The sequence below is a fragment of the Pelophylax lessonae genome (assembly GCF_965119305.1).
Source record: "Pelophylax lessonae genome assembly, chromosome: 5".
Lineage (NCBI taxonomy): Eukaryota > Metazoa > Chordata > Amphibia > Anura > Ranidae > Pelophylax > Pelophylax lessonae.
In genome coordinates this window covers 226,960,924-226,975,133 of record NC_138772.1, presented here as the reverse complement: position 1 = coordinate 226,975,133, position 14,210 = coordinate 226,960,924, and the positions used below count along the sequence as shown (strand labels likewise).

The window sequence follows — 14,210 nt, the reverse complement described above, 5'->3', positions numbered from 1 at the left end:
GTTGCAATATTTTTTATCACACCATATTTACGCAGCAGTCTTCCAAATGCGATTTTTTTGAAAAAAATTCACTTTTTTGAACTAAAAAATAAGAAATCAGTAAATTTAGCCCAATTATTTTCCATAATGTGAAAGATAATGTTACGCCGAGTAATTAGATACCCAACATGTCATGCTTCAAAATTGCGCATGCTCACAGAATGGCGCCAAACATTGGTACTTAAAAATCCCCATAGGCAACAATTTAAAAATTTCTGCAGGTTACTAGCTTAGAGTTACAGAGGAGGTCTAGGGCTCAAATTATTGCTCTCGCTCTAACGATCGCGGCGATACCTCACATGTATGGTTTGAATACCGTTTACATATGTGGGCGGGACTTGCGTATGGGTTTGCTTCTGCGCGCGAGCTAACGGGGACAGGGCGCTTTAATTTTTTTTTTTTTCCTATTTATTTTATTTATTATTTTTTTCTTTTTACACAGTTAAAAAAAAAAAAATGTTTTGATCATTTTTATTCCTATTACAAGGAATGTAAACATCCCTTGTAATAGAAATAGGCATGACAGGTCCTCTTTATTGTGAGATCTGGGGTCAAAAAGACCTCACACCTCACAACTACACTAAAAAAGAAAAAAAAAAAAAAAATTGTTGAAAGAGGAAAAAAAAAAAAGAAAAAAAAAAAATCGGCCCTTTAAACCGGTTGCTAGGCAACGTCTTTTGACGTAGCTCCGGTCCTCTAAGACCATAGAGTCGAGTGAGGGCCATCTTGCCCTCACTCGACTTCCTGTCTCTGAGGATCCGGGACCGGATAGTTTTCCCCGCTGCCGGCGGGTCCGGTAAGCTGGGAAAACGTCTGGGACGCGGCAGGAGGTGGGGGGGGGGGCGGCACCTTGTCCCCTGCACCGTAAGGGTAATTCCGCGGTGAATCCGCCACTGGGACCACCCTTATCTGAAAGCCGACCGCCCGCCGTTTCAAAAAATACCGGAGTTATGGGGGCTATCTGTTGCCATAACCCCAGTATTTAGCTTTTAATGGCCGACACATATAGTCGTTAGGCGGTCAGTAAGTGATTGCATGTATATGGCAAACAGGTGACGATGACTGATGGGGTGACGATGACTGATGGGGTGACAGGTGACGATGACTGATGGGGTGACAGGTGACTATGACTGATGGGGTGACAGGTGACGATGATTGATGAGGTGACAGGTGATAATGATTGATGAGGTGACAGGTGACGATGATTGATGAGGTGACAAGTGACGATGATTGATGGGGTGACAGATGACAATCACTGACTGGGTGACATGTGACGATGATTGATGGGGTGACAAGTGACGATCACTGATGGGGTGTCAAGTGACGATGATTGATAGGGTGACAGATGACGATGACTGATGGGGTGACAGGTGACGGTGATTGATGGGGTGACAGGTGACGGGCGATGGTGCACGGCGGTACTGATGGCAGTCTCTGGTGACCGGTGAACTTTAGGCTACGTTCACATGTGAGCGTATCGATCATGGGCAGAATCACTGCGATTCTGCCCGCGGTCCAGAAATCATTGCAAATTGCGGGACGCCTGTGCGTTGCCCGTGATTTGCAATAGCACCCCAAATGCTGTGCGATGTTGCTGCAATTTCCGCCTGTCGAATCGAGGTAACATCACGCAAACAACGCGTGACGCCCCAAAGAAGCTCTTGTACCTTTTTTGGGCGTCATGCGTTGTTTGCGCGATGTTACCGCGATTGGGCAGGCGGAAATGGTGGCAACATCGCACAGCGTTTGGGGTGCTATTGCAAAAAACGGGCAACGCACAGGCGTCCCGCAATTTGCAATGATTTCCGGATCGCGGGCAGAATCGCGGTGATTCTGCCCGCAATCGCTGCGCTCACATGTGAACGTTATGGGTGTCAATTTCTGGGCACTGATGAGGTGACTGTTGGGTGACAGGTGACATTGGGGGGGGGGGCTGAGCACTGTTTTTGGGGACCTTTATTAGTGTGATTTTACTTTTTACAGGTAGACAGAGCAGTAACTCACTGTTTCTAGCTCTTCTCCCCTCACACTGGAAACTGTATGAGGGGAGAAGAGCTAGTAACAGTGAGTTACTGCTCTTTGTTTACATTTTGTGATCGGCTGTGAATGTCAGTGACTGTTTACTACCGCCGGTGACAGCTGTGTTCCTACGGAACACAGTGCCACCGACATGACCGCGCTGCGCGCTCCCGATCGCGCATGCGCGGTCATCTCCCGGGCGCCTCCATTGTGATCGGCTGTGTCATTGGAACACAGCTGATCACGTGGGAAACAGCCACGCCCATTGGCTGTTTCCCCCCTGCCGGTGACGGGGGGGTGTCCCGGGGACACCCCGACACCGGCAGTGCAGGGCGGCGCGCACGCGATCGCGCGCCTGCCCTGTTTCCTGGGATCACGTCATATGTCGTCTTCCCAGGATAATGGTCGCACCGCTCCGCCGTCAATTGACGGCGGGCGGGCGGCAAGTAGTTAATGTATATTTAGTTGTGAATTAATAAAATTGTTATATTTTAACACACCCATTACCGTTAAAGTCAATGTTTCTCCAACAACCTATTTCCTAATGCCTCGTACACACGCATCGATTATGGGCCGGGAATTTTCGGGCCAACGTCCGATCGGCCGATTTTCGGCTTGTTAGTATGATACTTTCGACAACCGACTCCGAGTTTTCGGCCAAAAAAAATCTGGTGTGCAGGCTATAAAATTTGAGTTGGCCGTCAACACAACGGCCGATTTTTCGTCAGTCAGTACAGATTTCGGCGGACAAAAATCTGATGAGCAAGACTGGGCATGCTCAGAGAAGAAAAAACACACGGAAAGTAAATCAGCACATGACATCACTTCTGAAGTTGATTTTTGTTGGCCGAGAAAATTTGTGTGCAGTCTAGGCACATTCCAACCAACAAAACACAACTCTGGACAAAAGTCGGCCGATCGGTCGGCCGATAATCGTTGCGTGTGTACGAGGCATAAGTATCCCAAATGTCCATTGAGGCAAAAGGGGAGAGGCAATTACCATTCATGTGGAACTTGTGATCAACAAGTTGAGAGTTTTCAGATCAAAAATGAGCCCAATGCCTCCATTTGGCTTGGGAACTGTGAGCAGTTTGGAGTAGGCGCCCTGAAAGTATTCCAGCAACAAGCAGCTGATTCTTCCGTCTTTGCAGGGAATGAGACAAATCTGAGAGCATGAAGCGGGGAGGAAGCAGAGTCTAAAACTCCAGTTTTAGTCAATAGAAATTACATTCTGGACCCAAATATTGAATAATTATTTGGATCAGAAGGTCAAAAAGGCCAAAACAAATCATACTACTCATATGGGGGGGGGGGGGGGTGTACAGAGCTTTTCCTAGTACCAGGAATAGCTCTACTGGCAAAAGCGCAAGCCTTCTTCTTCTGTGCGAGGAGAGTACTCTTACCCCCAGCACAATCCTTGACGTGCTTATTCAAGGAGGGATTAAACAGGTGTTTTCAAAGGCAGTTACTTAAGTTTATTTTGAGAGAGTTCTGCTGACAAGCATTTAAATCAAAAGATCCTTTCGATATGGATGGAGAGGAGGTCCATTCTTGATAACTGGCAAAGTGTACACTCTACACCAGGCATGTCCAACCTGCGGCCCGGGGGCCGCATGCGGCCCAGAACCGCAGGCAATGCGGCCCACTGTCCCCTGACAATTTATATTTATTTTTTGCTGGGGAGGAAGGAAGTTGGGTCGGGGCATGGCCACAGCGGCTTCCAACTAACTGTAGGCAGAGGCTGCCTCGGAAGGGATCATCCTCTAGTTGTGTTAAATTAGTGCTGAGGGGGGGGGGGGGGGGTGGCGGCAGCGCGGGAAGGGCGCGGAGGCGTTTTATTACTTATATACCTTAACTATAGTATATATTTTATATGCGGCCCGAGACAATTTCTCTATACTCAATGTGGCCCAGAGAAGCCAAAAGGTTGGACACCCATGCTCTACACCATTCATGCAGTAGCATTAGCCTACAGGTAAAAGTTATAGGTGATGGTGAACAGATGACCTATTAACTTGGAGCTAGGACCTCAGGCTATGCAAGTAAGTAGTCCCCAGATAATAAGGGTCTGGCCATGGAAGCATCAGCTGATTGCATGCAGACCTCACCAAGGAAAATAAGGCTAAAAGATGACCTCTGACCTTTTGTCCACTGGGTCATTGAACATGGGATTATCTTTTAACAGGATGTTGGTATCTTGTTAAGACAAGAAGTGGCTGGGTCCACCACAGGGACCAACAATTTCTGCAGGGAACCCTCCTCAATAGAATTTTCCTGAGCAAGACATTTTGGAAGAGTAAAGAGATTTCAGGATTAGTCCAGTCACCATACAAGACTAAAGCCCCGTACACACGTACCGATTGTCGGCCGAAAAGATTCGTCCGACGACCGATCGGCCGATTGTAGGCTTGTTAGTATGATGCTTCCGACAGCGCACTTTCGGCTGAACAGAATCTGTCGTGCAAGCATTAAAATTTTTGTATGCCGACACCAGAACGGCCGATTGTTCGCCAGTCAGTACAGATTTCGGCTGACAGACAGCAGATTTGCAAGACTGGGCATGCTCAGAAAAGAAAAAACACAGGGAAAGTTAACCATCACATGACATCACTTCTGCAGTCGGCGGACAAAATTCGTGTGCAGTCTTTTGCACTTTTCAGCTTTGCAGCCCGGGGACAAAAGACGGGCGATCGGTCGGCCGAACGATCGGTACGTGTGTACGGGGCTTAACAGTTTTGACTGCTATCATGTGTTTCGGCATATATCAACAAGATCACTCTACAGTGTTCGAGAAGCTCTGTAATTTTAGGTTCTGTGCATATTAGATACTGCATACATGTAAGGTAGAATTGTCAAGAATATTTCCTTGGGGATTACATTTACCTTCTAACATTATGAAGTGTTTTCCACAGCAAATATTTTAGTTTCATCTGTGTGCTCTGTGCTACAATTATGCATCATGCTGCACTAGGCCTTCCTGAACAATGATGCCCTTTTGTACAAGCATCCCCTCTTTTTGTAATGTGATTACTTTAGCAAATTATGATAATTCATTACTGTAGGCAGCTGGAGTAATATGAAGGACTACTTTTCAACTGTAAAAAAAACAAACATAAGAAAAGAAAGATAATTTCACTTTTCTAGTACTATAAGGAGCCTTTTCACTTACTGGCTACTCTCTCACGCCTTCCTCCCTTTTAATCCTATGTTTCATTTACTGACCTGTCTCTGCATATTATACCCTAAAAACCCCCCAAAAAAAGACGACGCCTAGCCCATGTTTATTATCAAGAGCACACAAGAAGTAACTAATATGGAAAATGTACTCTATATTGAGTAAAACAATGAATTTGTCTGAGGAAGGTGAATAAATGCTAACACTTGTTCTCGGGTCAATTAGACAATCAAACTTTCTTTCCAAACAGAGGGAAAGAGAGAAAGATGATAATGCACAGAAAGAAAAGTCTTTAGTCATCTTTATCACTTTTGTTATACAGTGTCTCACAAAAGTGAGTACACCCCTCACATTTTTGTAAAAATTTTAATATATCTTTTCATCTGACAACACTGAAGAAATGACATGACAATTTACAATGCAAAGTAGTTAGTGTACAGCTTGTATAACAGTGTAAATTTGCTATCCCCTCCAAATAACTCAACACACATGTCTCAACTGATGGCATCAAATTGAGTACACCCCTAAGTGAAAATGTCCAAATTGAGCTCAAAGTGTCAATAGTTTGTGTGGCCACCATTATTTTCCAGCACTGCCTTAACCTTCTTGGGCATGGAGTTCACCAGAGCTTTACAGGCTGCCACTGGAGCCCTCTTCCACTCCTCCATGACGACATCACAGAACCGATGGATGTTAGAGACCTTGAGCTTCTCCACCTTATGTTTAAGGATGCCCCACAGATGCTAAATAGGATTTAGGTCTGGAGATATGCTTGGATAGTCCATCACCTTTACCCTCAGCTTCTTTAGCAAGGCAGTGGTCATCTTGGAGGTGTGTTTGGGGCCGTTATCATGTTAGAATACTGCCCTGTGGCCCAGTCTCCAAATTGAGGGGATGTTCTGCTTCAGTCACAGTACATGTTAGCATTCATGGTTCCCTCAATGAACTGTAGCTCCCCAGTGCCGGCAGCACTCATGCAGCCCCAGACCATTACACTTACGCCACCATGCTTCACTGTAAGCAAGATACACTTGTCTTTGTACTCCTCACCTGGTTGCTGCCACACGCTTGACACAATCTGAACCAAATAAGTTTATCTTGGTCTCATCAGACCACAGGACATGGTTCCACTAATCAATGTCCTTAGTCTGCTTGTCTTCAGCAAACTGTTTGCGGGCTTTCTTTTGCTTAATCTTTAGAAGAGGCTTTCTTTTGGAACAACAGCCATGCAGACCAATTTGATGAAGTATGCGACATATGGTCTGAGAACTGACAGGCTGACCCCCCACCCCATAAATCTCTGCAGCAATGCTGGTAGCACTCATATGTCTATTTCCCAAAGACAACCTCTGGATATGACGTTGAGCACGTGCACTAAACTTCTTTGGTCGACCATGGCGAGGCCTGTTCTGAGTGGAACCTATCCTGTTAAACCGCTGTATGGTCTTTGCCACCGTGCTGCAGCTCAGTCTCAGGGTCTTGGAAATCTTCCTATAGTCTAGGCCAGCTTTATGCAGAGCAACAATTCTTTTTTTCAGATCCTCAGAGAGTTCTTTGCCATTAGGTGCCATGTTGAACTTCCAGTGACCAGTATGAGAGAGTGAGAGTGACAACACCAAATTTAACACACCTGCTCCCTATTCACACCTGATACCTTGTAACACTAACGAGTCACATGACACCGGGGAGGGAAAATGGCTTATTGGGTCCAATTTGGATATTTTCACTTAGGCTGCATTCACACTTGAGCGTTGCGTTTTCACACGTTTTTTACCGCGATTTTTACCGCGTTTTTCAGGCGTTTTTTTCAGGCGTTTTTGGAGGCAGGCATTGACATCTAACAAAAACGCTGGTAATCAGCCCAAAAAGAAGCTCCTGTACTTTTTTCAGCTACAGGCGTTTTGCTTCAGGGGACAAAACACTCAGATGTGAACAGGAGCCATTGAAATGAATGGGATTTTGATTGTTGGGAGTTTTGGATTTTCACAGATGAGAGTTTTATGAGCTGAAAAACGCTCAGTTGTGAACAGGGCCTTAGGGGTGTACTCACTTTTGTTGCCAGCAGTTTAGACAATAATGGCTGTGTGTTCAATTATTTTGAGGGGACAGCAAATTCACACTGTTATACAACCTGTACACTCACTACGTTACATTGTAGAAAAGTGTAATTTCTTCAGTGATGTCACATGAAAAGATATGATAAAATATTTACAAAAATGTGAGGGGTATACTCACTTTTGTGAGATACTGTATGTTTATATCTAAATGTCGATTAATGTCACTATATTTGTAAGAATGTTTTACACTTAAATGTCAATCTTACCTAACATTGTCATGTCTTTGAATGTAAATTTTATGAAAAATTCTCTCAGGTGGCTTCAGAAAATCTTCTTTCATTTCCATGGCAACATTTCTGGGTAAAAGGCTCATTAAAAGACGTTCCTACAAAAAAAAAAAAAAAAAAGTAAATGTTTCTGATTTTTATTTCATACAAACTAAAATACAAATAGAGAAAATAAAGTATTATCACTACCAATAACATCTCACACGAAAAAAACATTTTTTGTCATGAATACTATTACTACATATAAACCTCCATTCACTATGCTGTTGAATTACTAAAGCAGTATACTGTAGACTGTTCAGTTGGCAAAGTGAATTCTTCCTTTTGCAAGGCAGTTTTCACTAAGCTTAGTGAATGTGGTGAAAATTCCTGGCAAAGAATACTCAATCGTGTTAAGGGGAATTTAAAGAACTGGATTTTTCCTTGCAGATGACTGGATAAGGTTAGCACAGCTAATATACTGATCTAAGGGCTAATAACCTTGCAAAGCTAAAATCCAGTTTGCTTTGTGAACAGGATGTACTTCTTTAGTCAATTAAGCACAATATTTACATATCATGGTCTCAAGAGGCACTGGTGTCAGCCAGGTTTCCCACCCATGCAGGGTGATGGGCTCCAGAATGTTTGCTAGGAAAGCGCACACCGGAAGTGACGTACGGGACATTCAAACTAGTCCCGCAGCGGATACCACACTGCAGATTGCTACGATTCTAAACTGTAAGTTACTATGTTCTTTTCAATAACATTTTAAAACTTACTACACCATGATGGCCCATATGTTTCTCTGAGACCACAGTATAACTGCAAGCGCAGTGAGATACAGGAACCCCTGACAGCACCCTGCAGTATTCCAGAGGAATGGATAGATGTACCCACAAGCCACACTAAGGAAGGAGTGACAGCACTGGAAAGAATACTTAAAGCGTATTATTTGCAGCAGTGAGGTGAGCGGTTAGCACACCTAGAAGTGGTCACACACTGAAGAGCACCAGCACTTTAAAAGGTGGTTGAGAGGATACAGGATTGTCTATTGGGACACTACCACATATTTAGCACTGAAGCACTGAAGCTCTTTAATAGTTGATTTAATTTTGGAAGATTATATGGACTTTTTCAGCTCACTACTTGTCAAACTGGTTTAAGAGCCGGTTCACGCTATTACGACTTGCCAGGCGACTTGGTCAGCCTGGCAAGTCGCGCACCGTCGGGTCCATTGAGTAGTACAGGACCGGTTCTAATAGGAGCGACACAAGTCGCTCCGACTTCGAAAAAGGTTCCTGTACTACTTTGGGGCGACCTGGAGGCGACTTGCATAGACATTCATGTTATGAAGTCCGTGCAAGTCGCGCCGAAGTCGCGCTGCACGCGAATTCACAGGTCGCCCCCAAAGTCGGAGCGACCTAATGTGAACGGGGGCTTAATGTGAATAACACCGGCACTTTGATATATTTGCACCATTTTATATATTATATTTTTTTGTACTGTATAATTAACCTCACATAATGGCATAGCATTGGAATTTTCTATACACATATAATATGCACTTTATCTCCATGTGGAATATTCATTATTTTATGATTGCACCATATTTGATTTGCACCTTGGATGATTATTTATCACTTTATTGATTATTTATGTGTATTTTTTTATCAAGTTTATATTAAGGATTTTGGTCCATAATATTTATCTATAATTTGAATAATTTTTCAACTCATATATAAGTATATTGTTGAATATATCCCTGAAGCGCAGTATCCCCCCCCTTAAATACTATTGTAAGAGGCTGTTATAGCCACTAGCAATCATCACTGTAGATTTGGCACAAAAATAATGGGTTCACTTTTATTGAAATGGCAGCAAAGTCATCCTCTTTTTTGGCCATGGCAAATGCGCCTCAAAATTAACCACTTTACCACCGGAGGATTTTGCTGTCTTACGTCCAGGCCACTTTTTGCGATTCGGCGCTGTGCGAATTTAACTGACAATTGCGTGGTCGTGCGACGCTGTACCCAAACAAAATTTATGTCCTTTTTTTCCCACAAACAGAGCTTTCTTTTGGTGGTATTTGATTTCTGTGAGACCTGTGAGATTTTTACTTTTTGCGCTATAAACAAAAAAAGAGCGTTTATTTTGAAAAAATAACAATATTTTTAACATTTTTTTATATGAAATTCCCCCCCAAAAAAAAGTAAAAATCAAAATTTTTTTTAATTTTTGGCCAATTTGTTTTCTGCTACCTATGTTTGGTAAAAAAAATCACAATAAGCATATTTTGATTGGTTTGTGCAAAAGTTATTGCGTTTACTAACTAAGGGAAGGATTTCTGTCATTTTTGGTGTTTTTTTTTTTAAACGAGTAATGTTGACGATCTGCGTTTTTTTTTGCGGGACTGCGACATTGCGGCGGAAAGATCGGACCCTTGACTGACATTTTTGACACTTTTGGGGTTACCAGTGATATTACTGCAGTAATCAGTGCTATATATATGCACTGTTACTGTAAAAATGACACTGGCAGGGAAGGGGTTAATTTTATTGGAGAAGGAGGGGTTAATGTATGCCTGGTGCTTACTGACGTGTGTGGGGGGAGGTGACTGAGTGAGTCAGGGACAAATCGCATGTTCAGCTATGCTGAACACTGCAATCTGTCACTCCCTGTCACTTAGGAGATCCGCCCGCTCTGTTTACACAAGCGGGCGGATCTCCAAACTAGATTCCCCGACGATCGGGGAAGAGCAGCGGCGATCGCCGCTGCTCCTCCCCTGGCCCGACTCCCGCTGTGAATGAAAACAGCGGGAGCGCGCCTCCGGCGGCACGCGATCGCCGCCTACAGGGGGAGGAGTCCAGCGACGTAGTACTACGTCGCTGGACGATAACGAACCACTTTGCCGCAGTACGGTAAACGTGACCGGTCGGCAAGTGGTTAAAAAAAAGCAGATAATAGAAGGCATACATGGATAAGTTAGTGAAAAAATTATTTCACTAGTATACAAATGGTGGGAATTTTTTTCAAAAGTGACAGCTGCATTTAAAATATTGCATATCAAAAAAATAAATATATAGAAAAACTGTTGCACTGCCTACAAAATATGTTAGATATGTTCCATACCACAATTAATAAAGTGCAAATGTGCTTCAAACCATATAAACAGGCATATTGCATATAATCCAAAAAAGATAAGTGCTGGACAGCACTCCCTTTTCCTGCGCTCGGAACCTGGTCCTCAGGCTGTTACAATCCTGGAACTCGTACTGGTATTAGGCATCCATGATGGCTAGGCTTTGCTGCCCCTTACGACCAGGGTGGTCGACCAGACACTGAAAATACAAAGCAAAAAAGGGCGCACCAGCCTAGCGCATTATCCTTGGCAAGTTTATTTGGATAAAATTGTTTAAAATCAAATACTCACAAACAAACAAGAAGTTTCAGGCACATCAATTCCATACACCTGCCTCCTACCAGAGGATCAACGTCTTTACTGGAAGCAGAGGGCTGACGCGTTTCGAGGCTGTGCCTCTTCCTCAGAGCCTGGAGGCCATGGTCAAGACCATAGTTTAAATATAGTATGTAGGGCCAGGCCTCCACATGACCCCTGGGAGATGTGGGAGGAGATATCGCCCAAATGGGCGTTGCTACACAGCCATTTACCCAAAAGCTATTGCAAGTCACAAGTGTAGTTACATTTACATTTTAGTTGGCAAAGCCCCACGTGACCATTTGTTCCATTGGTGAGCTATCCAAAACACTTCCCGGCTCATCGTGGACTCCATTTCACATAAGAATAATAATCATAATCATATAAAATAATAATAGTAATATAAGAATAATAACTGATATGGTGGACTAACCTGTACGTGTCGTGGTCCTGAACCAAGTAGGGCATCGAGCTGGGACCATCGTGTTGGTTGATAGTCCACTAACTCATACTGGGCATATTGGGCATATTCCCTGGTGGTCCAATGGTGTTCACTGTAAGATAGGTTGCCAGGATTTCGGTGATGCGCGCGCCAGTTCCGGGTCGAGCGGCGTGCGTTCCACCGCTGTCCCGCCGCCCACGTATATGGAAACCGGAAGCTGTCACGACCTAGATGGGCGGAAGTGACGCTATGCGGTGGTGCGCACGCTAGTTCCGGGGTGAGCGGCGTGCGTTCCACCGCCACCCTGCTGCCATGTTTTACCATCCCAAATATCCTGGCAACCTATCTTACAGTGAACACCATTGGACCACCAGGGAATATGCCCAATATGCCCAGTATGAGTTAGTGGACTATCAACCAACACGATGGTCCCAGCTCGATGCCCTACTTGGTTCAGGACCACGACACGTACAGGTTAGTCCACCATATCAGTTATTATTCTTATATTACTATTATTATTTTATATGATTATGATTATTATTCTTATGTGAAATGGAGTCCACGATGAGCCGGGAAGTGTTTTGGATAGCTCACCAATGGAACAAATGGTCACGTGGGGCTTTGCCAACTAAAATGTAAATGTAACTACACTTGTGACTTGCAATAGCTTTTGGGTAAATGGCTGTGTAGCAACGCCCATTTGGGCGATATCTCCTCCCACATCTCCCAGGGGTCATGTGGAGGCCTGGCCCTACATACTATATTTAAACTATGGTCTTGACCATGGCCTCCAGGCTCTGAGGAAGAGGCACAGCCTCGAAACGCGTCAGCCCTCTGCTTCCAGTAAAGACGTTGATCCTCTGGTAGGAGGCAGGTGTATGGAATTGATGTGCCTGAAACTTCTTGTTTGTTTGTGAGTATTTGATTTTAAACAATTTTATCCAAATAAACTTGCCAAGGATAATGCGCTAGGCTGGTGCGCCCTTTTTTGCTTTGTATATTGCATATAATCATCAGCTGTGATAGTCCATAATATTAGATAAATATTAGGGTTTGACAGAAGGAGGAGATTTGCGATGTGGGGATAACTTTGCACCTCCTGCATTTTTATTATTGCACAATGCACCCTTATTTTGCTTTTATTGCACTATAACCCTGTTTTAGGCAAAACATGTAGGATTTTCTTTTTGGGGAGTACTTTTTTTGTGGGGCTACATGGCTTTTGTGGGGGAATAGAACCTGGGATCAATGGGAGATGAACGGTGGTCGGTCAGATGGGCAACAGAAATCCATATAAAGTGGCTGTATTAGGCCTATAGAATTGACAGCAAGTTTACCTAGAGCCAGAATATAAGACTACCGGCACAGGCAGTGTGACCGCATTCATTGAAAGCAAGCTGCAGAATTGTCAATATAGGCCGAGCAATTTATTATACAGGCAGTGTGATTTCAATGATATATTATCTGTCCGGAACTTTATAGAATTGGCAGTAAAACTACCATAATTCTGGTTAGCCCAGTGACGATGTCTCTTATGACGAAGTGTACATTGGGCGGAGGAAATAGCGGTGACGTACACCGGGTTGCCACACAATGTTGGGTGTACTGAATGCCTGTTTTTAACTTTGTAAGTATATGTATTCTTTTAATAAATTATCACCTATATGGACGTAGCGCAATGAAGTGTTTCTCTTCGTGCGCTTTGCTCCTCTTGCCTTTGTGGGACTAAATATTGGCCACATGATGTCGGACTGAGGAGGTCGGGAGAGTGCATCCCAGTATCTGATAATTGTACAGACCTGCTGGTTTAGGGTCATTTTCTATACCTAGGAGGCTCATTTATTAAGGTGGTTTCTGACCTACAAGGGTCAGACTTTCCCGTAAGAGGCTAATTCATTTGCCTTGTTGTGGAGCACATTTGGGTGTCCAGTTCACAGCACCGTTTCAGTGGAAGTGTACCTGTAGATAACTATCTTTTTATCTAATTGGTTTCTGGAAATTATGTTAATACTGTATTAACCCTATTATTTATGTAATATTATGGAGTATTACAGCTGATGATTATATGCAATATACCTGTTTATATGGTTTGAAGCAAAGTTGCACTTTATTAATTGTGGTATGGAACATATCTAACATATATTTGTAGACAGCGCAACAGTTTTTCTATCTATGCAGGTACATAGATCAGTCATGACACAACACATTATTTTCAGACATACCCCCCCCCCCCAATCACTCTGCAACCTTGTCAAGCCAACAATGGTTTCCTACTCCCCGAAGCTTGTTACCCTATGAATAGCTTTGTTTTATCAACAAGTTCTATTCAGTGATTAAAATGATACTAAGCACACATTGTTTAACTGTCATTATTTTAATAACAAAAATCTAAGTTACATAGTTACACAGTAGTTGAGGTTGAATAAGGACAATAGTCCATCCAGTTCAACCTGTGTAGGTGTGTGTGGCCGTAATCATCTCTCATACCCCTGAATGTTCTGATCATTGAGATGCACGTCCAAGAGTCTTTTGAAAGCAACCATACTTCCCGCAGAAACCACCTCTTGTGGTAGAGAATTCCACAATCCTGTAACCCTAACAGTAAAGAACCCCCTGCGTTGCCTGAGGTTAAAACGATTCCCTTCTAATCGCATTGTATGCCCTCGAGTCCTCATGCAATCCTTTCGACTGAATAGCTTTTTTTCTATGCTGAGATCACCATTGAGGTATTTATGAATTGCTATCATGTCCCCTCTCAGGCGTCTCTTCTCCAGGG

The 14,210-nt window shown here is 43.6% G+C and overlaps 1 protein-coding gene across 2 annotated transcripts in view; it reads right to left on the bottom strand.

Moving 5' to 3' along the window:
* ADCY1 (adenylate cyclase 1) overlaps nucleotides 1-14,210 on the bottom strand; it is a gene marked incomplete at its 5' end in the record, with an annotated part of 584,954 nt that overhangs the window by 376,739 nt on the left and 194,005 nt on the right. For both annotated transcript variants that reach the window (XM_082257737.1, XM_082257738.1), the window contains one exon: nucleotides 7,557-7,675. In XM_082257737.1, the coding sequence (XP_082113863.1) occupies nucleotides 7,557-7,675 (119 nt within the window). The remainder of the gene's footprint in view (nucleotides 1-7,556; nucleotides 7,676-14,210) is intronic.